This window comes from Protopterus annectens, chromosome 1.part0 (genome assembly GCF_019279795.1).
Source record: "Protopterus annectens isolate FY-2018-M chromosome 1.part0, PAN1.0, whole genome shotgun sequence".
Lineage (NCBI taxonomy): Eukaryota > Metazoa > Chordata > Ceratodontiformes > Protopteridae > Protopterus > Protopterus annectens.
Genome location: NC_056725.1, coordinates 773,582,222 through 773,609,735, shown reverse-complemented (window position 1 = coordinate 773,609,735; position 27,514 = coordinate 773,582,222). Strand labels below are relative to the sequence as shown.

Genomic DNA, 27,514 nt, shown 5'->3' with positions numbered 1-27,514 from the left:
CATCAAGAGTGAGAGCACATTGACACAGCCGTAGTTCAAGGATCATCTCCAGTCCATCACTGTTCTGCAGCCATGATGAAATTCCTTCACAGACTAAGAAACGCAAGGCATCAGTTATTCTGATTGCCATTTACAGACTGACAGATTTAGTTCATAAATTTTAGTAGTTTTGCATGCATCTGCATTTCAGCTTACTTATCAAAAATGTCACTTGGCTTATATGTCCAGAAAACCTCTTGAGAACTTCTTTCATTTATACTGACTGCTTTGTTGCTCCTCTTCTGCTACTTGATTGCAGTTTTTTTTAACGCATGGAAACACTTTCAATGATGCAGACTTCCTTTCTTCCATGGTATCTGTCATTTTTCAGTAACTGTCAAAATTAAATGAGGAATATCCAAAGTCAGAAACCAGTAAATTTCATTTGTTGGCTATCGCACTTTGACATACATCAGGACAGTATGTCTTTAATGTGCAACAGGGTTTTCAGGGCCTTTTCTTTAAGAGGCAGTTTTTTCCTCCCTGTTGGATATCCTTCACCTCTTGACATGAAAATTTCATAATATTTTGTGCATGAAAATCTTTCTTCCTTTAAAGCTGCTGTCTTATTAGAACAAAAATTATTGTAATGGAAAGTCTTCATTCCTTGTGGTATTAACTTATGGTAGCTAAATTTTGGAATTCCCAACCTTGGCCATTTATGCTGCGTATGTAGTTTTCCATGAGTATAGGGTCTCCATGAGTACCATCCCTTCATGTAAAGGGTAGCTGTAAAAATGAACTTGAACCAGTATATTCATTTAACTTTTATCTTGCTACAATACTCCTAGGAAAGCACCCCTGTTGTGTATGCATGATAGGTGTACATGGAAAACATGACTACTTTTCTAGAAAGAGCAAAAGATTATTGAACTGTCTTTCCATGTGGTTGCCAAATTATATCGTCCTTAGTTGCAAGAAATGTGATGCTTTTGCAGGGGTGTACCATAAGGCACAATTCCACCAGAGATCTCTCCACATCCACTGCTTTCTCCATGATACATCTTTAGATGACATTGTGCAGCTGCTGCTCTTTCATTCCTACTAAATACATTTACTTAGCATTACAGATGGATGTGACTTCCAGGTCTGGGTCTACTTTTAAGGCTGCATTTCTCAAGCAAATTTTCCTGTAGGACATCCATGCTAAGGAAGAGAGATGGAGATCTTTTCCTTAGTTTCCCTGGAGCCAGAGCTTTTCAGTATCTGATCTAGAAGTTCTTGAATCAGTATAATGGATCTGTGATTGAAGAAAGAATCCAACACTTATCCTCTTTTCTGTGTTCTTTTTTATATTTCACTTCTAGATAGGCAGTGCACTGTGGGGATGAGGAGTGGGGTTATCAGTCCAAAAAAAACTCTAAGTGCTGAGTGGTCCTAATGCTTGTGTTGTTGGTCCTTTCTGATTCTACAACTGGAGCTGTTTTGAATGATTTCTTGTTAAGATGAATACTGTTCGCTTTTATTTTTGATAAGTGTAATTTGAGGATATACATTGATGTCTTTCCATATCACTGTTACAGTATTCCTTACATAAGGAATCTCCTGCCAAGGATAGCCCAACATCTGGCCAGTATAACAAAGCCTTTAAAGCTTACAGGCATTGTACGTTGCACACATGCTCCCTGTGCCATGCATAAGGCATAAAGTTGACATATGGAAGCACACACTCAAGAACATCTTTGCTGTCTGGCTGAACACCATCATTGAGTGTTAGTCTCAATGCTTTTTCTGTCCTGGTTCCCGAGCTGTTTTCAGATGAGTGCCCGATTGGGGTTCTTCCTTATCTTTTTTTATTTTAGTGTTGGCTTGCATATCATCCAGAAAGGGAAAATGTTAGTATGGGAGGCAGATTTGCCATAAAGATTGTCATGAACAGTCTGTCTTCTGTTTGGGAGCTTCTCACGGCCATACACAGTGATATATCTGCAAAGCGTTTGTCCCCAAGACATACAGAGTACCTTAAACAACCTGAAAGCTTTGGTATACTGGCCAGACATCGGGCCTTCCTTGACAGGGGATCCCCATTGTAATGAATATTTCAGCAGTGAAGAGAAGGGTGTCTACTGTTATGGTAACATTTTGCACAACTGTGCTATCTCTCGTGTGTGATCTGCTCCATGATGAGTTGGCACAGTCTTTAGTTAAAGGCCACCTATCAGCAATTTCTGCTTGTCTGCCCTTAGTTCCTCCTCTTGCCTCTAGACTAGAGGTTAAACAATTTCTTGAGGACATCCTTAATATGAGGCCTCCCAGGAAGCCTTTTCTTCCTTCCTGGGACCTCAGTTTTGTTCTTGAAAACTTGACTTAGGCTCCTTTTGAGCCTGCTACTTCAGCGTCCTTACAAATTTGCACTTGGAAGACTATTATTTTAGCCCTTACATCAGCTAAGAGAGTATCTGAGCAACATACTTCCATTTTTAGTTTTTCACAGGAACTGGGTGTCTCTATCTGTACTAATCCTCCTTTTTTATTCCCAAGGTGGTCAATGAGTTGTCTCCTAATCAGTCTATTAATTTGCCTTCCTTTTTTCCTTCTCTGCAGTGTGCCAGTGAGAGGGCTCTCTACACCTTGGATTTCAACAGTCAATTTTGATGTTATTTAGATAAGATGTTATTTAGAGAAGACCAAGGCTATTCACAGGTCTGAGCAACTTTGTTTCCTTTCGTCACAGGTCTTGGGTTTGGCAGTCTGTAAGCAACCCATCTCTTCCTGTATTGCTACAGCAATTTATTGTTGTTTTCATGGTAAATGTCTTTCATCTTCTGTAAAGGCTCATTCTACCAGAGCTGTTGCATCTTCTGGTGCCTTTTTCAAAGGACTGGATACCAATTCCATTCTTGAGGCTGCTACTGGGACTTCTGTCCATACCTTCATTAAGTATTACAAGTTTGGTATTATTTCCAGAGCAAGAGCTGACTTTATCAAGTCTATACTGCATGGGTTTATAGAGGGCTGTTGAGTTCGTTCCTCCTCCCAGGTTTCCTCTTTAGCTTTTGTACTTTCCCTTACGAATGGAATGCTGCAACAGTGATACGGAAAGACATAGTACCGTTGTATATTTATTTATTTTATTTTACATTTGTTGACCGGGCTAGTCTAGCTGGATACATGTCCTTTTTCAGTAGAGGCCCGGGGAGAAAAGCTCCCAAATTTAACAGTAGTATCACTCAACAGTTATCTAAAATAAACTACATTAATAAAATAATACACGGATAAATAGCATTTTAAATATTCAAGCTAATAGTTAGGTAGGGATTTTATAAGATGATTAAATGATATAGATGCATGTGGAGGATAGAAAAGTAATAGGTAAGCTTGAGAGGCAGAAGAGAGATTAGGTACAGATAGACCTATTGGGATTAGTCAGGGTTGGAACACGGGCATAACCACTGAGACTTAAGAAATTCTCTGAGATTAGTTTTGAATAGATTGAGTGAGGTCATGAGCCTAAGGTTGTTGGGAAGGGAATTCCATAGCTTTCCAATGGAGTTAGCAAAAAGAGCACCGCCGCCCTTGTTATTAGATTTGATGGTTAGTATCAGAGTACTGTTTGAGGATCGAAGGCAACTTAAGTTGGTGTAGGGGGTCAGGATTGTGCTCAGCGAGGGGGTTTTCTCTGGTTGATTAATAATTTTGAATGCTTCGGTGAGTTGGTTTAGTTTAAGAAGATTGGGCAGTTCCAGCCAGCCTAGTTTCTTGAGGTTGAGGCAGTGGTGGGTACGATAGGGTGTGCCTGTTACAAATCTGGCAATATGATGGTAGGTGGTGGAGAGGTTATTAAGCTCACGTTTGTTGAGGAATGATAGTATCGGAGAGGCATATAGTAAGGTGGAAAGGAGATGGGTTCGAGCGATAGTTAATTTGGCATGAGGAGTGAGAAAGTTCTTTATTCTGTACATGGAGCCAAGTTTCTTGTTAACTGACTTTATGGTTTGGGCAAGGTGCATGTCGAATTTAAGCTTGTGGTCAATAGTGACACCTAATAGTTTGGTACAGGGGACGGGCTCAATGATGGTGCCATTAAATGCCAGTATAAAATCTTACCATAGCAATAGATGTCCTTTTCTTCACTGTTGCAGTGTTTGCTCCCTCTTACCCCCTCTGGTCTGCCTATTTCTTCAGGTCCTCTTGGCCAAGGATTCTTTTCTTTTTCCTACTCCTGGATACACATGTTCCTCCAGGTCCCTGGAGACATTGTTTCTCCTGGGGCTTTTTAGTTTTGAAGTGTGTGTGCTCCCATACATCACATTAATGCTGTATGCTTTGCGCAGGGAGCATACATGTGGTGTAAGATGCCTGTAAACTCTAATGGCTTTGGTATACTGCCTGGACGTTGGGCTATACTTGGCAGAATATCCCTCACGTAAGGAATACTACAGCAGTGAAGAAAAGGACATCTGCTGTTATGATAAGATTTTACACAAGTAAACGTACTGTGCACACGATTTCTAGCAAACATTCTAAACATCAGTGTTTTGAATATGGACACGGATTGGTTATTAAAATGGATGAAATAAGAAACTAAGACTGAGATATGGGCTGTATGCACAAATTCATTCCAACCCAAACAGCTTTCACATACTTCTGCAGCAAGGACAAGGACATTAGTGGGAAACCTTTCTCAGTTGGCTACAAAAGGCTTTAGTAGGACTGTTGCACCGTGAGTAGTAGTCTGAGAGGGGATTGTTAATCACTAATCTCCAGTCTTTGGTTTGTTAGAATGGTTCTTTAACAGTGGCATGGCAGAGAAATTTTCCTTTAAGTAAGCCTGAAAAATCACTAAGTGATATGCTGTCCAGCTAAAGAAGCTGGTGTTAGAACCGAAGACAGATATGGAGCTGTATCCATAAGTTGGATAATTCATGTGCATTTACTTATTTATGTATGTATGTATGTATGTATTTAAGTAGGTACGAGGACTAGTCACTGTGCCCTTTACAGTTACGACCCAGAATAGTAGTTTAATAGTAGATAAAATAATAAGTGTGTATGTATCAATACCTATATGAGTGGTTTAGTGCAATTTTGGGGATTTGGGAGGAAATTGGAGTACCTGGACAAAACCAACACAGACACAGAAAGAAGAAAAGCACACCCTGTAATGATCAGCCAGACTGGTGATTCCAAAATTGAGTTTTAATTAAATATTTTCTTATTTTTTGCTCCCGTCCCTGCTGACCATCACACCTCTATGAGACTGTCATCTAGGAAACAATGAAGTTGCTTTGTACTCTTGCTGACATTATGGCATTGAGAGGGTTTTCCATTTTGTAAACATAACCCCTGACCCTTGTGGTGACATGAGCACTCGCATCACTGTGTGGGCTGCCTCCACCCCCCTCAATTTGCGTATGTGTGGTCCTTCACATGCATGGACATTAGTTACAATCACTGCCTTGGGTACTCCTGCAATATTCTTCCAACCTATACCACCTAAATGACCTAACAAAATTCTGCTTTTCAGTGAGACCTGTTGGCCTGGTCAGTGGAGGTATGAGACAAGCTAGGTGAGTGCCACCATCCCTCCTCCATGAGAGACATACCCATCTTCTGTGCCTACTCTGTCAACACCTGAGCTGCTTGCCAAATGCGGATCACTTAGGATGCAGTCAGGACTTTAGCTTGCATTGGTTGGTGTTAAGGAGGTATAGTTTTAGTCGAATATATGACTGTCAGAATGGCCGAGTGGTCTAAGGTGTTCGAGTGAAGGACTAAACTCCTTCCATGTGATTGAAGTTGAAGATGCATTGATGTTCATAGGTTCATAGGTAGGTACTAGGCTATTGGCCCTAGAGGCCTATACAAGCCTAGCCAAAAAGGTACCCTGGCTTTTGCCACCCAAGAAAATTATTTTCCTGTGCCCCTGTCAAGCAGAACCACAGAAGTGATCCCCGGGGTGAATTTCCTGTTACCCATCCAATCATCAAGATTTTTCTTGAAGAGTGCTAATGACATAGATAGGTGGTCTGTTCCAGAGTATGGGAAGTCTCTGGGACAGGAATCTATCCCTCCAGCATGTTCTAATTATTATGGTGACAAGGTTTAGGTCCCTAGAGCGTGTAGCTCGGAGGGATTGGGATTTCTTTAAGTGGAGCATGTCCAACAGCTCTGGGTTTGACATAGCTTTGTATGTTAGGCAGAGATTTCCTCTGAGTAGGTGATATGTGACGGAGTAAAGCTGGAGTTTTTTGAGACGGTCTGCGTAAGGCATCTGTTTGAGGCCAGTAATCCTCTTTGTGAGGTATTTTTGCAGCCTTTCCAGTTGTTGTAGATGTCTTGTGAGGTACATACCAAAAGGGGCGTTGTACTCTATAATGGGTCTAATGAGTGATGAGTAGAGGGGAACAATGACCTCTTTTTTTCTGGATGAGAAACGTTTTGTGATGGAGGTGTGCCACGTAGAAGGATTTCCTGACCACTGTGGCAATGTGATTATCAAAGGAGAGACTACTGTCCACCTGTGTCCCAAGGTCTGTTATCACACTTTCTGTGTTAAGTATACTACCGCCTATGTGGTAGTTCATGGGTACAGAGTTTTTACCAAAGGGGATGACAATGCACTTTTTGGCATTGAGCTTGAGACAATGTCTTTGACACCAGACATCTGTCTCAGTGAGGCCCTTTTGTAGGATGTCCACATTGTTAGGAGTTTCAATTATGGCTCCTAGTTTGCAGTCATCTGCAAATTTAGTTAGCCAAAGACCTTCTGTGTTAGCCTGTACTTCAGAGAAGTAGATACCAAACAGGAGGGGACCCAGGACAGAACCCTGTGGTACTCCACTTGTCACTGGTCTGAAGTCTGATTTGGTGTCTGCCACTTTCATGGTGTGGGTTCTGTCAGTAAGCCAGTTGGCAACCCATCTTGTGACATAGGGATTTATACCTAGTTTAGTGAGTTTATCTATAATTCCAGAGTGGGGGGATAGTGTCGGCAAGATCTAGATAGGCTGTGTGAACCACCTTACCCTCATCTATGGCTTTGGTGACTACTTCAAAAAAGTCTATCAGGTTTACGCGACATGATCTGCCTTTTACAAACCCAAACTGTGTGGGGTCTAGAGTTTGGAGATCTCCAATGTCTTTGTTTACGAGTTCCATGATGATACGTTCCATGGCCTTGCAGACGAGGCTCGTCAGGCTAATAGGTTCATAGATAAGTACTAGGCTATCTGCCCAGGGGCATTTATAAGCCTAGCCACAGAGTGATGGCTTTCGCCTCCCCATTAGATTAGTAACCTGGGCCTCTGTCTAACAGGGCTCCTCAAGTGATCCCAGGGTAGAACTTACGATTACCCATCCACTCATCAAGATTTCTCTTGAAGAAGGTCAGAGAGGAGCTCTGTCGAATATGGATTGGGATTCTATTCCAGAGTGAGGGGAGTCGCTGGGACAGGAATCTATCCCTCCAGTATGCCCTGTTTATTGTTGTGCATAGGTTCAAGTCGCTAGAACGAGTGGTTTTGAGTGGTCTCATTTTTTTGTGGTGAAGCATGTCCATTAGTTCAGGGTTTGACATGGCCCTGTAGGTCAGGCATAGGTCACCTCTGAGCAGACGGTAAGCGACTGAGAAGAGCTGGAGCTTTTTTAGTCGTGCTTCATAGGGTAATTGTTTAAGGCCCTTAATCCTCTTATTGAGGTACTTCTGTGGTCTTTCTAGTTGCTGCAGGTGTCTAGAGAGGTACATCCCAAATGGGGCATTGTACTCTATTATGGGCCTAATGAGTGAGGAGTAAAGGGGCACAATCACTTCCTTGGATCTGGATGAGAAACCCTTTGTGATCAGGTGTGCCACATAGAAGGATTTCCTGACCGTTTTTGCTATGTAGTTCTCAAAGGAGAGCATGCTATCTACTTGGGTACCCAGGTCCCTAATTACTTCTTCTGTACTTAGTGGATTCTCATCTGTGTGGTGGTTTGTAGGTACTTTGTTTTTCCCAAATGGGATTACTATGCATTTTTTGGCATTTAGCTTGAGGCCGTGACTTTGACACCAGGTGTTTGTCTCCGAGAGACCCTTTTGCAGGATGTCTGTGTCAGCCGGAGAGTCAGTTATTGCACCCAATTTACAGTCATCTGCGAACTTAGTTAGCATGGGGCGGTAGTTCTCGGGGTCTGTTGTGGCCCCCCCTTTGTGGAGTGGGATAACTGTCGTGGTGCGCCATTCAATGGGCACAAAGCCTGAGGTGAGGCTATGATTGAACATGGTACTTAGGTGGGGTGCCAGTTCATTCTGTAGTTCATGTAGAAGGCAGCCTGGGATATTGTCAGGTCCCATGGATGCTGTGTTCTTGGCTTTGGAGAGTGAAGTTTTTACCTGTGCAGCCATGATTACAGGAACTTTGCATTCTTCCGGTATAAAGATGGGCCCTTTTGGGGGTGAGAGGGGGTAAAGTTAGCACTGAACCTATCTGCCAGGATGTTGGCAATATCAATTGGTTCTGTATATTTAGTGTCATTGTGCTGTAACTCAGAGCAGATCTGAGTGTTGCCAGTGAGATTTTTGACATAGCTATAGAATGCTTTGCGGTTGTCTTTAGAATCGGTGGCAATTTTCTTTTCATAACTAGCTTTGGCGGATTTTATGAGGGATTTCAGCTTCTTACTGAGGCTGACCAGGGAGTTCCTCCAATCGTGGGATTTTACTCTTTTTTTTTTTTTGCAACAGTTTCTTTCTTCTGTTGTAGAGTTTGTTTATGGCAGAAGACCACCAGATTGGCTTCCTTTTTTTGGAGGATAGCATCTTGGTTCTGTTAGGGATAGCACGATCCATGCACTCGTGTAAGCGCTTATAAAGTGCATTTGTGTAGGATTCAACAGTCGTACCTCTATTGTCCATCTGCATGGGTGTCGTGAAGTTTGCCACTTCTGTCTTAAGAAGCGTGAAGTTGGCTTTGGAGAAATTTTTTTACGGTTGTTTTCCTAATGGGGGTGGGAGCGGGATGTGGATGTCTAGGGTGATTAGCTTGTCACCCATGTTGGTGATGACCAGGTCTAGGATATTGCTGCCCCTGGTGGGGATGTGGATAAGTTGATCCAAAGCGTTGGAATTGATGATTTCCAGAAAACATTGGGCAAAAGAATTGATACATGAGTAGTTTTCCCAGTTAATGGTAGGGTAGTTGAAAATCACCCATTATTAGAGTGTTGGGTTGTACCTTAATATTTTCCAGTGTATCAAGAAAAGAGGAGTGGGAATCCTGGGGCATGGTGGGGGGGGGGGGTCTGTAGCAAGCTACAATCTGGATTGCGGTTTTGCCCAGAGTTAGTTGAACTTGGATAATCTCGGATGCATTATGCTGAGCAACTAGCTTGGAGGTGTGGATATCCTTAGTGAATATGGACACGCCTCCACCTTTAGTGTTTCGGTCTGGGTTTGGTGGCCGAAAGGTGTGGTATGAATTATAGCCTGGTAATGCAGGGGTGCTCTCTGGAGCTTTGAACCAGGTCTCTGTCACTGCACAAATGTCAATGTTCTCCATTTTAAGGATTGCCTCGAGTGAGTGCATTTTGAGGTTTAGACTTCTAGCATTGAGTAGCATTACCCTCAGATTTTGCTTGCTTGTATTTGTCATTTGAACCTTGCCTAAAAAAGGCACTATAGGGGTGGCAAGAGCCTTTGCCAGTATCCGTAATCCCAAGGGCGACAGGTGCAGGCAATCTCTGGCAAAGAAGCGTGGTCTGTCGATCATGTCATCCCAGGCAGACAGATGCTGGATTCCCTTAGAATGACACCAGAAGCTTAGCCAATTGTTAAAGTCAATCATTTTGTCCTTGTACTGTGGTGTCATTCTGGGTGATGGCAGGATGCTACTCAGGGCTAGGGTCATACCGGCCTGGGCTACAAGATCGGAGAGCTCCTCCATGTCTTTTCATGTAGTCCAGGGAGGTACGTCTCAGGTTATTCACACCAGCATGGACAATGACGGAGTCATATTTGTACTTGTTGTGAAGTGACCTGAGTGCGCGCATTGTGGTGGATCCTGGCAGCTGACAGTAACTTTTTCCTTGTTTAGCCTGGTCAGTGGAACATCAGTGTGTCTGACTATAGAGTCACCTATGACTAGAGTGTTGGGTACTTTATGCCTTATGGGCTGTAGTTGAGTGGTACACTGAGTATGTGGGCTATGTGTCATTTGGATTGTGTTGGGGGGGTGGAGGTTGCTTGCATTTCTGCTTTAGAGGTCTCTGTTGTTTGGGCAGATTTGTACCGAGTGCCTCTGCGAATGTAGGTGTGTGTTTTGTGGTTCTGTGTGTGTGTTTTGGTGGTGTAGGTTTTGAGGGACTATGTGATGAGTGTGGTGCGGTGCAAGTGTTTACCTTCTACTCTTGACTGTCTAGGCCAGTCTTTGGTGAGGAGAGCTTTGCTTCCAGTTTGGCTATATAAGTGCATCTCTCACAGGTCGTAGTGTTGGGTGGTAGGAGGAGAGGGTTGTCTGTGTACATGAGGCAATTGCTGCATTGTCCCAAGATGCCCAGATTCATCAGATAGACATGAGAAAACACCAGGAGCTGACCTTTAGACATGCCTGAATAGGTGCTTATTTATTAAGTACTAAAAACTGCTTTCCTCTAGACAAGTGAGGAAAGTTGAGTGCTGTAGTAATTTGTAACTTATTTAGTGCTTACAATGAGTTCTGAACAAGTGCTGAGATCAAAGAAACAGATGAGTGCTAAAACTAAAAAGCTTGCTAGTTGCAAGGGAAATTTTGAAGAACAGACTTTATGGCGCCAGGAATAGTTTAACCCCAGTTAAGTGTGGGGGGGGGGGGGGCTTAGGAGCTTACAAACAGTCCTGGGCACAGCAAATCCGTATCCAACCTGCCACAGGAAAGGTGGGAAGCAAGCTTAGAATTTTTTTTCCAGTAAAGTGGAAATGGAGAAAGCTGGAACAGAAGTTAATTCAACATTAAGAATCTGAGTGGGTTGGCCTTCACAAATGTTTTGTATTAGATTGAGTGAACTAATGACACTAGACTGACACTAGACTGGGAGGAGTGTCACAGATCAAATATACAGTATGGGTGGGCAACTGCAAAACCACCAAGTATAAGAACACACAACACTAGGGAGGGTGGATAGGAAAAATTACAGTTCCGAGCTGTAGCCACTAAATGAAAGTTTTAAACAGATCAAGGAGCAGACTCCAGAATGCTTTTAACTGTAACAGACAAAAATGTACAGATAAGCTCGGAAAGAGCACTCACAAAGTACAATTCTCAGTATGAAAAAGCAGTTTACAGTTAAGTAATGTTAAAACAGTATAAAACAGTACATGAATGCAGTGAAACAATAAAAAAGCTTTATAACAGTGCAAAAATATAGTAGATCAACTGTATAGCACAATTATAAGTGTTTCAGAAGTGCAGTTCAGTGAAATAAGTGTAAGAAATAACTTGGCCTGCTCTTGGAATCTTAATGAATTTCCACTTGTGCAATGCAATCCAGAGCCTGACAATACAAGCAGAACCTTTGTAAGACACAGGGTTTATATAGCAGTAAGAATGGAGGAGTTACTAATGAAGACAATCAGCAGAAAATGGCTGCCAGAAACACAGGAAACTCAAACAAAACTTCCAGCCTAGACAACAGGCCTCTATCAAGATTATGCCACCTGAGCAGAACACAGAAACCTCACTTTAAAAGCATAGAAAGAACACCCACAAAGAGAAAATACAAGTCTCAGTATGAAAATGCAGTTTACAATTTAGTAATTTAAATTAAAAAAGCAATTATATTAATGCACATTATTACAGTTCCTAGCTGGAGCCACTAAATGAAAGTTTTAAACAAATCAAGGAGCAGACTCGAGAATGCTTTTAACTGTATCAGACAAAAATGCACAGATAAGCTTGGATAGAGCACTCACAAACAGAAAATACAACTCTGAGTATGAAAAAGCAGTTTACAGTTAAGTAATGTTAAAACAGTATAAAACAGTACATACATGCAGTGAAACAATAAAAAAATCTTTATAACAGTACAAAAATATAGTAGATCAACTGTATAGTACAATTATAAGCATTTCAGAAGTGCAGTTCAGTGAAATAAGTGTAAGAAATAACTTAGCCTGCTCTTGGAATCTTAAGGAATTTCCACTTATGCAATGCAATCCAGAGCCTGACAATACAAGCCAGTACTTTTGATAATCTGTGTATTTTACAGACCCTGGAGGATTACGAAGAGTGTAAAGCATTTCATCATTGATGCCAAAGTCTTTGTCCTGATTGCAAGAGGGTGTACCCGAAATAGCTGCTAGGAATATCAGAAAAGTGGCAGGGGTCTTTGTATTGAATAAGTTCATATTTCTGTAGTTAAGGGGACTGGGAGAATATACAAAGTTGAGGTGGGAATGTAACCCCTCCCAGGTTGACTCCTTCTTTGTATTGTGAATGAACTTTGAAAGGATTGCATCACTATGCTCAGTGGTCATCTTTTCTATATATGAGGGCCAGTTGTAGTCACAGTTGTGGTACTGAAATGAATTCAGGAGACTGGAATTATTAGGCTTGTCATAGTGAATGCAGTGAGAGGTGTCAGAGGTGTGGTATTTGGGAACTTGAGTGTAATGATATGCCCCAGATGTTTTTGAGGTATGTTCTGTAGGAAAGGAGAACATGGATAATTTGTGATGAATACACAGTAATTGTTTGAGTAGGTGAATAGGTTCAAATAGGCTACTGATCTGTAAGGATTTTATGAAGCCTAACTTTACATTCCCATTGCAATTTTTTTATTTTTTTTATTTTATGTATAAGTAACCCAAACATGAGCAGAAGAAGAATATGCCGAGACATTTACTTGTTGCACCTATCCATGAGGGACATGGATGTTAGGTTGTGGATGAATTTGAGGTTTCCCATCCATTCAACAAAATTACATTTGAAGAGATTGAGAGAAGAGCTTTGTTTTATGTGGTGTGAAAGATTGTTCCAAAGAGGTGGTATCCTCTGTGATACATACCTATCCCTCCAACATGTCTTGCTTTTGTCACAAAAGAGATTTAGATCCCTCAAGTAGGTGTTGATGTTAACATGTTTCTTGAGCATGTGTAACAGGTCAGAAATAGTAGTCTGTTACTGTTCTGCATGCAAGACAGAAGTTTCCTTTTAGTAGCCTGTATGATACTGAGAAAAGGGACAAGGCTTTCAGATGGTGTGCTTAGTTTCTATGGTTTAGGCCCTTGATGTTTTTTAGTGAGAAATCTTTCTGGCCTTTCCATTTGTCATTAGTGTTTGGACAGCTATATCAAAACGGGCATTATGCCCAATGATTGGCCAAATGAGAGCCAAAGCACAGTGGAACAGTTGCATTCCTGGACCTGGATGGCCATACTTTCAGAATAAAAGCTGATCTATGAAAACATTTTTTCTTACAACAGTGGATACATGATGGGCAAAAGACAATTCAGTGTTTGCATAGTTTCCTAGCTCTTTGACTGCAGTATCCACTACTTTCAATGTGTGTGTGGGAAGGGGGGGTTTTGACGAGGGGTGTTATCAGTATGAGAGAGGTACAAGCAAAACTCATGCTTGATGAAGGATACTACTACACTTTTCTTGGCATTTAGTTTTAGTCCATGGAAGTTCTTTGTGTTTCACTGTTGCAGTCATCACATTTGGGTTATCTGCCTGCAGGTAGCCCTCAGCCGGCCTGAATACCAGAGTCTTCGGATTTCTGAGTCGGATGCTGTCTCTTCTTCCATGACATCAGGTTGTCAGGGCTATAAAACATGCAGCCGACGCCATTACATCAGTCTTTCTTCCCGTGTGGTGCCCGAAGCAGAAGCAGTTAGCAAGTGCCGGTCGGCCGTCTCCTGAAATTTTCATTTTCGAGTTTCAGACCCGAAGTCATCTAAAAAGATAAGTAACCCGTTGGTGATCCTTTTTCTTGTTCTAACCGATGTCAGTAAAAGTTAACAATTGTCTTACCTGTGGAAAGCAAATACCTGCAAGAGATTTTCATTCGTACTGCATCCCCTGTTTCGGCCCAGACCACGACGTTCCTCACTGTCAGTTTTGTGCCTTGTTCAACGCCCAAACTATTCGTCTGGTTATTTTTGCAGCCAGTTACTTTCATACTCGAGCTGTGTACTCCAAAATGGCTTTGTTAAGCCATCTGACTACCGATCTTCCGAAAAAAACGTAAGGATAAAGACAGACCGCATAGGTCCAAAACTTCCAACGATGCTTCCGTTAAGCTAGTCGTCAGTCCACCAGTGCTCAGTGAAGCGCTTTCGCAGCCCCTGATACCCGCTACTTCAGATTCGCAGGCGTTTACTGAGACCCATTCGGAGTCCAGTATGCCGCCAGATGCTTCTTCAACTATGGAACCTGCGGATGTCTCTACCTTGGATGGGTCCGGAGCCGCTGTGCAGGCACTGGCTTCTGAGGGTGTATTCAGTCCTACGGACATTCATATTAAACCAACGCCATTGCTTTCATCCAGGCCAAAAACTCGCACGACGCCTAGAAAACTGACGACCAAACCACAGGCTCAGACCCATATGCCTCAAAAACAAATGCTTAGAATGGCTGAAGACCGTATTACCTTAATTAGGGGAAGCCAGCCTTCCCCTTCTAAGAGACCTAGAACTGATTTTTTTCTGATTCTTCTGATCAGGAATCTGATATTTCTGCTCCTTCTGATTACCAGGATTTGCCCTTATCAACTTATGAAGATTCTGATGCAGAGGAATCCATTCCTTCTGCTTCCCCTCCAGAAAATCTTTCTTTCGGTGAAACCTTCCATACTCTTAGGGAGCACTTCTGCTGGGAAAGCCAGGATTACTCTTGAGTCCAAAAAGAGACTTAGGGAATTCTTACTCATGCCTCAACTCAGGCCTTTAGCTATCCCTCCTGTTCTGGACATTGTAGATGATGCTTTCTTGGAATCTAGCCTTACCCCAGACACTTTACCTCCAGCTTCCAGAAAATCTGACGGGTACTACAGAGTACTTGACTCTCACAAGTTCCTCTTCAAGAATCATTCTGTGGATCCAGAGACCATTTCCCAAGGACCAAAAGGCATTAAGGCTACTGCTGCCAAAAGTCCTACCCCCTTCTGATAGAGATTCTAGAGCCTTAGACAGATGGGGTAAGAAGGTATACACTTCTGCTACTTTGGCCATTAGGGCTTTAAATTGCCAGTTTCATATGTTAAAGTATCAGCAGCATATTGTGGGACTACGTAAACAGAAAGTGATGTTGATTCCTAACTGTGCAGAACACAAAGAATTGCAAGATTTAATGCATTCTGCAGAACAAGTTGGTAAACATACTTTGCAATGCGGTTTTGACGCTTTAGAAGCATCTTGCAGGGCTGCTGTCACTGGGTCTGTACTTAGAAGGCATGCTTGGCTTAAGGAACAAAACTCGCCAGATCATGTTAAAGCTAAATTATTGGAAGCTCCCTTAAACAAAGACTGCCTTTTTGGCAACAAATTAGAAGTAGTCCCCAAAAGAATGGAGGAAAAAGCTAAATTTATGCAAACTGTTAAAGATTTCCTACAAGTACAGCTTCCCAGATTCAGTAGGGCATTGGCCTTCAAAGAACTGGTCCTTTCCGGCCCCTTCCAGGCCTTCTCTGTCCAAACCCAGGAACAGCAGGCCACCCAGACTACAGTCTCAGGCTAAGCACAGACCTAAGCAGCCAACCCCAAATGGTTGGCCACACCTACCCCCAAATCAGTGGGCGGAGGCCCAACAGCAGGTTCTCTCTCTTCTCAGTATCAGGGCTATTCAGCCTGTCCCAGCAGATCAAAGGGGACAAGGTTTTTATTCAATACTTTTTTTGGTACCCAGAAAAGACAACTCCTGGCGCCCTGTCCTGGGTCTCTCTATTCTCAACACCTTTCTGGTGGTTCCAAAATTCAAAATGCTAACTCTTCAACAGCTTCTTCCTATGTTAGCCAAGGATGCCTTGCTGGCAACCCTAGACTTAAAGGAAGCTTACCTGCACATCCCAATAAGGGAATATTGCAGGAAATACCTACGCTTCAGGGCAGGGTCCATGCACTATCAGTTCTCTGCACTTCCCTTTGGCTTATCAACTGTGCCCAGTGTATTCACAAAGTGTCTAGCTCCAGCCATTGCATTTTGCAGGCAGAGAAATATTCATATTTACCCATACTTGGACGATTGTCTGATTCAGGCAGAAAGCCAGGCCTTGCTGTTACAACACCTGGCATTTGTAAAGAAACTTTTAACCTGTCTGGGGTACACCATCAACAAAAAGAAATCTCACCTAGTACCCTGCCAACAGATTATATTCCTGGGAGCAAGCTTGAACACAACTTCCCAGATGGCATTCCTCACTCTGGAGAAACAAGTTTATTTGACAACCTACTTCAAACTATTGGCCACAATACCCCAGCTATCAACATGGAAAATACTGCTAGCCCTGGGGTTCATGGCCTCTTGCATTCTACTAATTCCATATGCAAGACCGCATATGAGGAAACTCCAATGGTATCTAAAAAAGCCTATGGTGTCAACATTCTCAGGACCTGGAAACTGTGGTTTCTATCATTCCTTGTATGAAGACAGAGTTCCTTTGGTGGGCAGAGGCCTGCTACCACAACAAGGGACTCCCTTTCACTCTACCCCCTGCCACCCAAACCCTAACAGACACATCAGACTATGCATGGGGGGGCTCGGATGGCAGGGCAGTGCATTCAGTGCAAATGGAACCCGAGACAGATGCACCTGCATATCATTCAAAAAGAAATGTTAGCTGTACAGAATGCTCTGACAGCCTTCAAAGACCGTATCCTTCCAGGACAACTATTGGTAAAGACGGAAAACATCACAGTTATGTGGTACATAAACAAGCAGGGGGAACCCACTCGTACCCTCTCTGCAGACTAGCCATGTCTCTGTGGAACACAGCCTTCAGCTACCAAGTACACCTACAAGCGCAATTCCTGCCAGGCAAACTAAATTCACTGGCAGACGACTTAAGCAGAAATCTCATGGACCCACACAAATTGAAACTAGAACCCAAAATATTTAACCTCTTGAGGAACAAATGGGGGACTCCAGAGGTAGACCTGTTTGCTTCCCCTCAGAAATTCTGCACAAGAACTCCCCACAGTCAAGCTTGGAAAGTGGATGCCCTGTCCTTTACCTGGGAAAGCCTCTCTGTTTATGCCTTTCCCCCCTCTGCCTCTCCTCTCGAAGGTTCTACTAAAGATCAGACAGGACAAGCCAAGGACAATACTGATTGCACCAGACTGGCCACGCCAGCACTAGTACCCCTCTTGCGCAGTATGACACTGCTGCAACCATGGCACCTGCCTCAGACCCCTTCCCTGCTGTCCCAGCAGGCAGGCCAGATTCTGCACCCTCTGCTTCAAACCCTGAACCTTGCAGCCTGGCTAATTCCTTGAGCTCTCCTCTAGCATCCCTTAGTAAGCAGGTGCTAGATGTCATTCTGGAGGCAAGGAGGCCTAGTACTAGAAAATCCTATGCTGAAAAGTGGAAAAGATACTGTTCCTGGAGCCAGGCTCAGGGGATGGGCACAATTGTGCCCAGCTTACCTCATATTCTACAGTAATTAACAGAAATGCTCCACAAGGGCCTATCCTTCTTGTCAATTAAAATTCAAGCATCTGCCATTTCAGCACATTATAATAATGAGCCACCCCTTTTCTCTCACCCCTTGCTAAAACAATTCCTTAGAGGAGCCAAAAATTTAAGACCCCCAGGAGAGCTCCTACTCCAGCCTGGGACCCTAACTTTGTATTGGAAAAATTCACTCTTCCACCCTTTGAGCCAGCTGCAACAGCAGGGTTGAAATTCCTTTCTTGGAAAACAGCCTTCCTTCTAGCCATCACTTCAGCAAGAAGAGTGTCTGAATTACAGGCCCTCATGGCAGTGGAACCCTTCAATATCTTCCATGCGGACAGGGTTTCCCTCAGGACTAATCCTTCCTTTATGCCCAAAGTGGTGTCTAGTGTGGCCCTAAATCAGTCCATTCATTTGTCTACTTTTTTCCCTAATCCACAAAACAAAGGTGAACGAATACTGCACTCTCTGGACATGCACAGACAACTTAGATTTTACTTGGACAGGACTAAGCCTCTCAGAAAATCTCAACAGCTGCTATTTGGCATTGCTGCAGGGGCAGAGGGGAAGGCCATTTTAAAGCAAACCATCTCCAAATGTATAGCCCATTGCATTCATTTCTGCTACAAGCATCATGGAAAACCTACCCCACAGGGGATAAGATCATATTCCACCAGGGCTGCACCTACCTCTGCGGCTTTTCTCAGAGGAGTCCCTACCATGGACATCCTAGAAGCTGCTACCTGGAGCTCTATACATACCTTCAACCAAGCATTACCACATGCCTATGTTTTCTAAATCCAGAGCTGGATTTGTCACTGCAGTCTTGCACGACTTAATAGCCGGCCCTAATGCTCTTTAACTTCCTCCTCCCTTACTTCGCTTTGGGAATCAACCCAAATGTGATGACTGCAACAGTGAAACACGAAGAACATAGTACAGTTGTGTACATTTACCATAAATGTAGATGTTCGAGTGTATTCACTGTTGCAGTCCTGGTTACCCTCTCTCCAGCCCCCTGACTTCTCTTGGCTCTACCTTTCCTTCTTGTTTGGTATATTTATTTTTTCTGGTGTATTTGCTTTTTGATGTGGGTGCACCATACCATATAATTGCTTCCTATTGTGGGGGCACCTGACATCTGGGGCAAGAAAAACTGATGTAATGGCGTTGGCTGCATGTTTTATACCCCTGACGACCTGACGTCATGGAAGAAGAGACCGCATCCGATGCAGAAATCCGAAAACTCTGGTATTCATGCTGGCTGAGAGCTACCTGTAGGCAGATAACCCAAATGTGATGACTGCAACAGTGAACACACTCTAACATCTACATTTATGGTAAGTGTACACAGCTGTACTTTTTGGCACCAGTTATTGATTTGGGAAGGGCTGTCTTGGAGGATCTTGGTGTCCTCTGCAGAATTTATGATCGCACCAAGTTTACAGTTATCTGCAAACTTTGTCAGCTAAATATCCTTAACATTTGCTTTGACCTCAGAGAAAGAAATGCCAAAGAGGAGTGGCCTAATAACAGAACTGTGGGATACACCATTAGTGACAGGTCTTTTGGAGGTGGTAGAGACACCCTCCCTAATTTCTTCTATTTATTTGTGAGCCAGTTTGTTATCCAGTGAGTTACATTGGGGTTTATTTTTAGTTGAGAGAGTTTATCTGACTATGGGGTGGTGTCAAATGACTTTGTGAGATCTAGATAAGCAGTGTGTGTTGATTTACTTTCATCCATTGCTTCAATAACCTTCTCAAAGAAGCCAATCTGGCAGGCTGGTACAAAAGAACCAAATGTCACCAACTGAATGGAAAAAGCAGACCTGGAACACTTTCAAAAAACCACGATACACCGTAGATTCCAGCCAGTATTTTATTGATGCTTCAATAAAATACTGGTTGGAATCTACGGTGTATCGTGGTTTTTGTGAAAGTGTTCCGGGTCGTCTTTTTCCATTCAGTTGGTGACATTTAGTTCTTTCGTTCTGGCAGGTTGGTAGGCAGGATTTGCTCTAGATGAATCCGAACCAGTTTGAGTTGAGGGTTTGCTGGGTTTCTATGTCCGTATTTATTTATTAATTCCACAATGTTCCTTTCCATAGCTGTACAGATGAGGGTGGTCAGGCTTATGTGATTAGAGTTACTTGGATCCATTGACTCCTCATCTTTTGTGAAAGTGGATGACCATTACTGTCCTCCATTCATTTAGCACGACTGTTTGGAGGCTGATATTGAATAGCATGTGTAGGGGTCTGTCTGACTAGTCCTGTATCAGGCTGATATTGAATAGCATGTGTAGGGGTCTGTCTGACTAGTCCTGTATCAGGCCGACCAGTAGGCAGTCTGGTATGTTATCTGGCCCATAGAAGTAGTGTTTTTGGCCTTGTTTAGTGCCTTGAGGACTTGTTCTGTGGTCCTTAAGAGGTGATCATAGATACAGATATTTGATATGGAAATATTGGAAGGAAGAGGGGAATAAACTTTGAGCTGAATTTGTCTGCTAGTAGATTGGCATGTCTTCTGTGTTTGAGTACATGATATCATTTGCTATTAACTCCGCACGGTGCAGGGTATTTTTTTCAGGTTCCTAACATACTTAAGATTTTCTGGATGTACATGTTTGAGAATGTATAATTTTCCTAGTTTATGGAGGGGTAAAGTCTCCTAAGAAAATGTTTGTCATAACACATAAGGACTCTGTACTAGTTAGATAGGAGGCATGACTTGAGGGGGACATACAGGTGATCCTGTAGTGAGCTATGATATGATAAGGGGTTTTGTTGGTAATGACTTCAGGCTCTTCCAAGTCCAGCTTACTATCTTGTCTAATGAGCCTTGAGGTGAAAAGTTTATTTAAGAATATGGAGGCATGTCCAGCTTTAGTGTCCTAGTGTGGTGGGTCTGTACATGTGATGAGCATTGAAAGTCTGCACTGATGGTACACTTTCATTGGTTTTGATCCAGGTCTCTGTGAAGATGCATGCATCTGTTTTATGTAAGGAATGTTTGTACAGACTGGATTATTTATGATTGCTGCTAGTGCTGAGCTGTTACACCTTTGTTATCCAGGTTCTGTTTTGTTATGTTTGAAGCTTTGAGACTGATAGTGCTCAGAAAAGGCACAATGGGTTAGACAAGGATTTAGACAGTATATGAAAGCCTTGGGGGGGGGGGTTATAGGTGCAGGACATTCCTAGGAAAGCAGTTAACCTAGAAGGAGATGGTAGACAGTTCTGATATATTTATTGTACCCCTTTGAATGTCATGAGAAGGTAAGTCAATTGTTGAAGTCAGTAATCTTTTGTTCGTATTGCAGCATCATTCTTGGTGATAGTACACCAAGTACTCTGAGCGCTCCATCATTTGTCTCTTCATCTAGCCCAGGGAGGTACATCTCAAGCCATTTATACCCATGTACACTATGACTGTCATATGTACTTTTGTGGTGCAAGGGCTTGAGCACATGCATCATGTCATGAATCTTGGCACCCAAAAGTCAACTGACTGTGACTCTTTCCTTGCACAGTCTAGTGAGTGGTGCATTGGTGTGCCACACTGTGGAGTCACCTATAACTAGACTGCTGGATTGTGTGGAGGCTTGCCTTATGGACTATTGGGTGTATGTTTCATTGGGGGCCTGTTTTGTGTGTATCTCTGGCTGCTGAGGGTACTTGTTTCTTCGGTTACATTTTAGAAGACCTTAGGATGTTATTTTTAAGAGGCTCAGTATGTGTATGTCTGTGTGTTTGGTCTGCATTGTGCGTGATTGATTTAGTGGTCCTGACAATCTGCTTGTTTTTGTAGTAGCTTCGTATGAGAGCTTTGCGTCTATTAACACTGTATAACTACATCCCTCACATATTGTGTCAGCTTAAGTAGGAGTTGTTTGTGAGTAACCTTGAGGTGATTGCTACATTGTCTCAAGGTGCCCTTTACAATGAAGCTGGCTACAGAGGAGACTGGAAGGTGCAAAGTTACGATTCCAGTTGCTTACTACTGGGGCTGAAGGGACTTGATGAGTAAGAGGGTAGGAGATGCAACTGTTGACTGTAAAGTGCAAAAGGAATTTGTGGAGTAGACTGTATACTGTAAATTAAGGTTCTAACTGACAGCCTCTTTACAGTGCATGATTAAATGTAGCTGCACAGTGAATGGTGATGTACAACTGCAAGCAACTTGTAAGAATGTAGGAAAACTAAAAAATATTCGTCAACCATCTGTGCAATAGCAAAACAGCACACTTCTAGAACAATCAGTAACCTAAAAGTGGCCAAGTTCTTTCTCTACTCTGACTAGAGTACAAACCAAAGCAAATCTTAAATTACTATAAGTACCAAGGTAAGTGCACAGCTGTAGCACTGTAACTCAATGCAAAATGTGCTTATCCCAGGTATTTCAAGGCTGGTAGTTTAGTCAGATCCAGTGGAAAGTTGTCACAATCAGTAGTGTGATTGCTTGGCACGTAGCAACCATAAATGGTATGGCTATAAGGAGAAAAGGACATGGATGCAGTCTGGGGCATAAGCGACAGTTGAAGGAGGAGGTTTAAGAGCTTTTTTACAAGCTACCACACAGAATGCATCTTTAACGTCCTTGTATGAACAGTAGCAAAGTACATGGCAGTTGTAGCATTTGTGTGTGTGCACATTCCACAGATGTGGGAAGATGTGCATCATTTGGACATGCATGAAAGGTGGGTGGTCTTGGGTCTGTTTCTATCAACAGTTGTATTGCTTTGTATCTTTTCCTGGTTATAGAGTATAATTACCTTTTTCTGCACTTTAAAAGTTGTTTGTGATTTGTTTCACAAAAGAAAAACACGTGGGTTATCACTGAAAGTAAGGGGCATGACATCTAGAACCAAAAAGGTAATTATCCTACTGTACTCTGCCCTTATCAGACCAGTCATACAGTACAGTGCTCCCTTTGTGGTGTGTACCTGACCAGGCATATGCAGCAGCTGGAGTGACGTCAGAGGTTCCTTACAAAAAGAGTACAAGGCGTAACCGAATTTATGCAGAGTGCCTTAAAGCCCTTTCCCTCTACTCAGTCTCTTATAGATTGCGGAAGGGTGAGTTACTTACGAATCTCCTACATATTCATAAGTCAGAGTACCAAAAATACAAGGTGTAGGGACCTAAATTTTGTCTGTGACTTAAACAGAACATGCTGGAGAAGACCGATATGTGTTCCAGTGACTGCCCCTCCTGTGGAACAGGCTTCCCATTTATGTGAAGCTGAGTTTGTCTGTTGCCCAGTTTAAGCACAACCTAGACCAGTGGATGGGGTATAGGAAATTTACACCAGGCCTGGCATCCATGTCCCTTATGGACAGAGGTAGCTTGCCCTCGATGTCCTATTTAGAGGCAGGACACTATTGTTTTGGGAAAGCTTGGCTAGGCACCCGGGTCGTTAGCCTAGCAACAATCTATGAGAGAGAGATGCTTTTGGATAGCATGTTTTACCCTGTAAATGAATAAATTAATGATTTCATGTAAATATTCTCTTAGCACACTGCCATACGTCAGGAAGACTGCACTTTCCACTATAGGAAAGAAACCGATAACTTGAACATTATGTTCCCTCGGTTATCATTGAGAGTTAAAGCTATTCCTCAACTTGGCTCAGTGGAACAGGATAAGTTTAGGTGAGTTTCGTAATGCAGACATTTTTGTGCCTCAACTCCCATTTAGAACACTTCGTAAATTGTACAGACAGTGACATAGGTATGATATGCATAATTTTAAGCAATTTCTAGCATCTATAATGCAAAGTTTTATAACTTGCACATAGTGTAATCTGATTTGGGCATTAATGCAAAAAAGGTAATAATTTTTCCATACTTTTGTGTTTGCTCATTTAGAAAAATGTATGTATTTTTTTTTTATCTAGTATTTATTTCTAGACATTTTTATACTGTTTTTCTTAGAATAGGAGTGGCAGTCATAATAGTCTTTCTTTTTAAAAATATGACCATAAGGTGTCAGCCTTCTGCGCTGACATTCGGGTCATTTGGTTGTGCTGTTTTGAACTTTTTTTTCCTGCTAAAATAAAACTTGCACTTGAATCTCTTAAGCTGTGTTCTAAATTATTAAGAAATAGTACGAATGCATTGTATGTTGTATTTTATTGAAATGTGTAAAATGTAATCATTCAGAGCTACAGGTCGAAGAGTGCTTATATGGAAGTTTTTTTTTCAAGACCATTTCAATTTCATCAAGTAATTTATTTTTTACATAGATAAATATACATTTTGTATTGCTGTTCTCAAAAGCGGGTGAGAAGCAACGGTGTCTGGTGTATGGATAAGTTATTCATCTGTATAGCTGTATGCCCTAGAAATTTGTTTTTTCAGATGCTGACCCTGGAGTCTGCCTGGCCTTGACTTGAAAAGGGTACAAAGTAGAAGAGGTCTGACACTGATTCATAAGACAAGTCTGCACACAGATTCAACTGGCAGCATTATGAGAGAGACAGCTGCCACCCAGCTTTCCCCCAGCAGATGTAACTGAATATTCATATGTTTGGAGATTAATTTTTGTCTTAATTAGGTAAAGTGCTGTTCTGATGAAGATGTACATACTCACAGTGCTGGTTATCATGCAGATCTTAAAAAATCAACATAACTTTATTTTTGTAATTTCTCTCTCTTTTTTTTTTTTCTTCCCTAAACAGATCCCTGATGAGTTTGATAATGGTGAGTAACTTGTCTATCTTGATTTCTTTTAAGTTGCTTAGTTTGTGTGCACCTCTTTTGCTTGAGTTGGCTTCCATGAGGTGGATTTACCCTGGAAAAGTGTTACCTTTCCTGAGAGGGTGTAGCTGTCATTGGTGTGAGCTCTGCAGCTGATGCTTACATTTCCTAGTGAAATAATGAACAGATACACACAGAAATTAAAGGGGGGGGGGGTTGTAGTACTGGTGTGATGCAATGGGCAGACGTATTTTCTGGCTGCTGTTCAGTCTTTTATGCGTTTTATAGAACTAGTGCATTTATTAATTTTAAAGAAGTCTAAAATGCACATTGCATTGCACAGAGGTCAGTGGTTAGCATTCTGGCTTTGCAGAGCTTTTCACTGGTTTGGTAACCGTCTGAAGTGTGCTCTCTGTGAAGACTTATTTTCCTCCCTCTGTCCATGAAGGGTCTTCACATTCCAAGATATGCTGATAGTTCTCTATATAACCCATCTGCATGCACGCACAGACACACATATGTACTCATCCTGTGATAGACTTGTGTCCCATCCAGGATTGATTCTTTGCTTTATGTCCAGTGCCTGCAAGAATGGGCTACAGTTTAGTCTTGACCAGGATAAAGCTGGTGCCGGGGAATAAAGGAATGCACAGTCTGTGAATGTTAACCCAAGTGTATACATTATTTGTAAGTGAGTGGCAGAAAATGAATGAATGTATACTTTGTGAAAGTTTAACCCAATTATTGCATGTTACTTTGGAATTAAATATTTTGTATTATAAAATCAACAATTGGTTTCTTAGGTAACAGTAACCAAGATCAACTGCACTTTGCAGATGTCTGTTAATCTATCCACATCCTAAAGTTCAGTATCATTGTCAAAGAAGTAAAACAGGTCAGGTGACAAATCCCCCATGTGTGGTGTGCAAATTAATTTTATAGTTGTTGAGTCTGTTTTAGGCTGTGGTTTCTTTCTCATCCCACCATGGGATTATTTGTAGCACTGTTCAGAATTTCTCCTTTTTTTCTTTTATTACTTTTGTGTTTAACTAAGGTCATATTTACAGTTTTCCTTGCATTTGCATTACTTCTGAGCTGTTTGACATGCTTGTGTTACTTAAATTGATGTATGCTAACAAGCAAAAAAACTCTCCAGGGTGCAGTTCTGCTCTTTTTTAATGCAATATTGTTTAACTTCTGACAACTGCTTAGTATAATTTTCCTTTATACTTCTCATTTGCATTCTGGACATCCTCTTATGTGGCAGTCTGCAAAGAAGACATGATCACAATGACTCGTCTGGGGGGTGGGGGACTCCCCACAATCAGTCTAAGCCTGATATACTGCTGTGACAATGTCTTGAAATCTGAGATGACAGTCTTCTGTGTTTTGTGTATTATGTTGTGACATCTGTGATGACAGTCCTCCTTTTTTAGTTGAGTATTGTAGTAAAGTTACAGAATGGAGAAAAGGGTGCATCTCATTATATAGGCTGAAAGTAGCACATTTTTCCCAGATGGGTTATGGCACAAACTTCCCATAGCAAGTTATGAAGCTGGAGTTAAACGGCCACATCCTTAATAGCTTCTGCCTTGCTAGGCTTAGCAAAAGAAGAAATGAGGCTGCTGTTCTTGAAATATTAACTCTCCTCTCTTCCTCCACTTTAGTATGAATGTCCTGTCTTTCCCTCCCCTTATTTTCCTTCTCCTCCTCTTTTTCTTTTCATGACTTTTGCTTTGTTGTACTACAAGTGCCTCCAGTACACATTTTCACCTGTAATTACTTCTTAATATAACTCAAGATGGAACTTGGTAAGCTTTCCTTGTAAACATTTGCAGCCTGACTGCATAGCATGTGGTCATCTTGTTAATATTTCTGCAGATTGCTTTAGTCTGGCTCGCTGGCTTTTCTTTATAGAAGATAGAGGCTATTTTGTATTCTTTTACTTGTTTTTGTGGGATGCAATCTTCTGTGTGCACTGCACACCTTTTGAACCTGTTTAAATAATATCACTGTAAATCTGGAACACTTTCTTTTTTTTTTTTTTTTTTTTTTTTTTTTTTGCTGTCTCTCAAAATCTGTTTCACTCTCCATTCGATTAAATGCAATAGACTGAAACTATGGGAGTTAAGCAAATACATTGCTAGGCAGCCAGGCTAAAAGGCATTACAACAGTAATTCTTAACTAATTAGAGTAAAAGTTTGAGCTCATGCTGAAAATTATGGAAACTAAATTTGTTGACAACTAAATACCACTTGGTCCACTTAGATATCCTTCCTGATGGATAAGCAGCAATTGCATGATGACCAGTATTTTTTAAATCTTGTATAACCACTAATGACAAGTGCCTGTCTCTGCGCTGACCATGGAACATTGCTTCCTTGCAAGACTTCCTCAGAGGCACACCCAAAGCAAATTAAGATTGTGGGAATCAAACCCAGAATTACAGGAGGACTCTAACACTGAAATTTCTCTGAACTGTACTGCAAGACAAGTATCCTACGTTTGAAATTTCACTGGACTTGCTTAATATTCGTCTCATGATTTCTTAAACTCCTCTACTGTTTTTGAATGTGCCACTTTCTCAGTCGATCTTTGTGAGTAAAGATTTCTTCACATAACTATCCACTTTTTTCCTTGTATAGTTCCTGTTATGAAACATGTTGCCCTGTTGGGCTTGAATTCCTTTGAGGTACTTGGAAAGCAGAAGAGACAGGATAGTATCATCCCTTTTCCATGTAATCGCTCTCTCTGTATGTGTATAAATATATAAATATATATATGTATGTATGCGTGCGTGTGTGTATGTATATATATATATATATATATATATATATATATATATAATCTATATGTGTGTGTGTGTATATATATATATATATATATATATATAAACTAGACTGTGTGTTTTATATATATATATATATATATATATATATATATATATATATATATATATGAAAGTACACAATCTACGTATGTAAATGTAAAACGTGTATGGTATATTACATGTGGTGTATGTAAGTCTTCCAAGAAATACCTTCAAACATAACCCATCCAGCAGTACATAGAGAGTATGTCCTGGCTGTGTTCACTAAGACCAAGAACGCAGCCTCAATGGTCCCTAATAATATCTCAGGATTCCTCCTGGATAGTCTAAAACATAACCTGTCAGGGCCACTAGAGTTACTGTTTAACTGTACTC

The 27,514-nt window shown here is 41.7% G+C and overlaps 1 protein-coding gene across 1 annotated transcript in view; it reads left to right on the top strand.

Annotated features, from left to right (window-relative positions):
• The window catches only part of TIMM50 (translocase of inner mitochondrial membrane 50), a 1,096,571-nt gene that overhangs the window by 434,776 nt on the left and 634,281 nt on the right, over positions 1–27,514 (top strand). Inside the window, exon 4 of the mRNA XM_044062888.1 lies at positions 24,290–24,311. Within this exon, the coding sequence (XP_043918823.1) occupies positions 24,290–24,311 (22 nt within the window). The remainder of the gene's footprint in view (positions 1–24,289; positions 24,312–27,514) is intronic.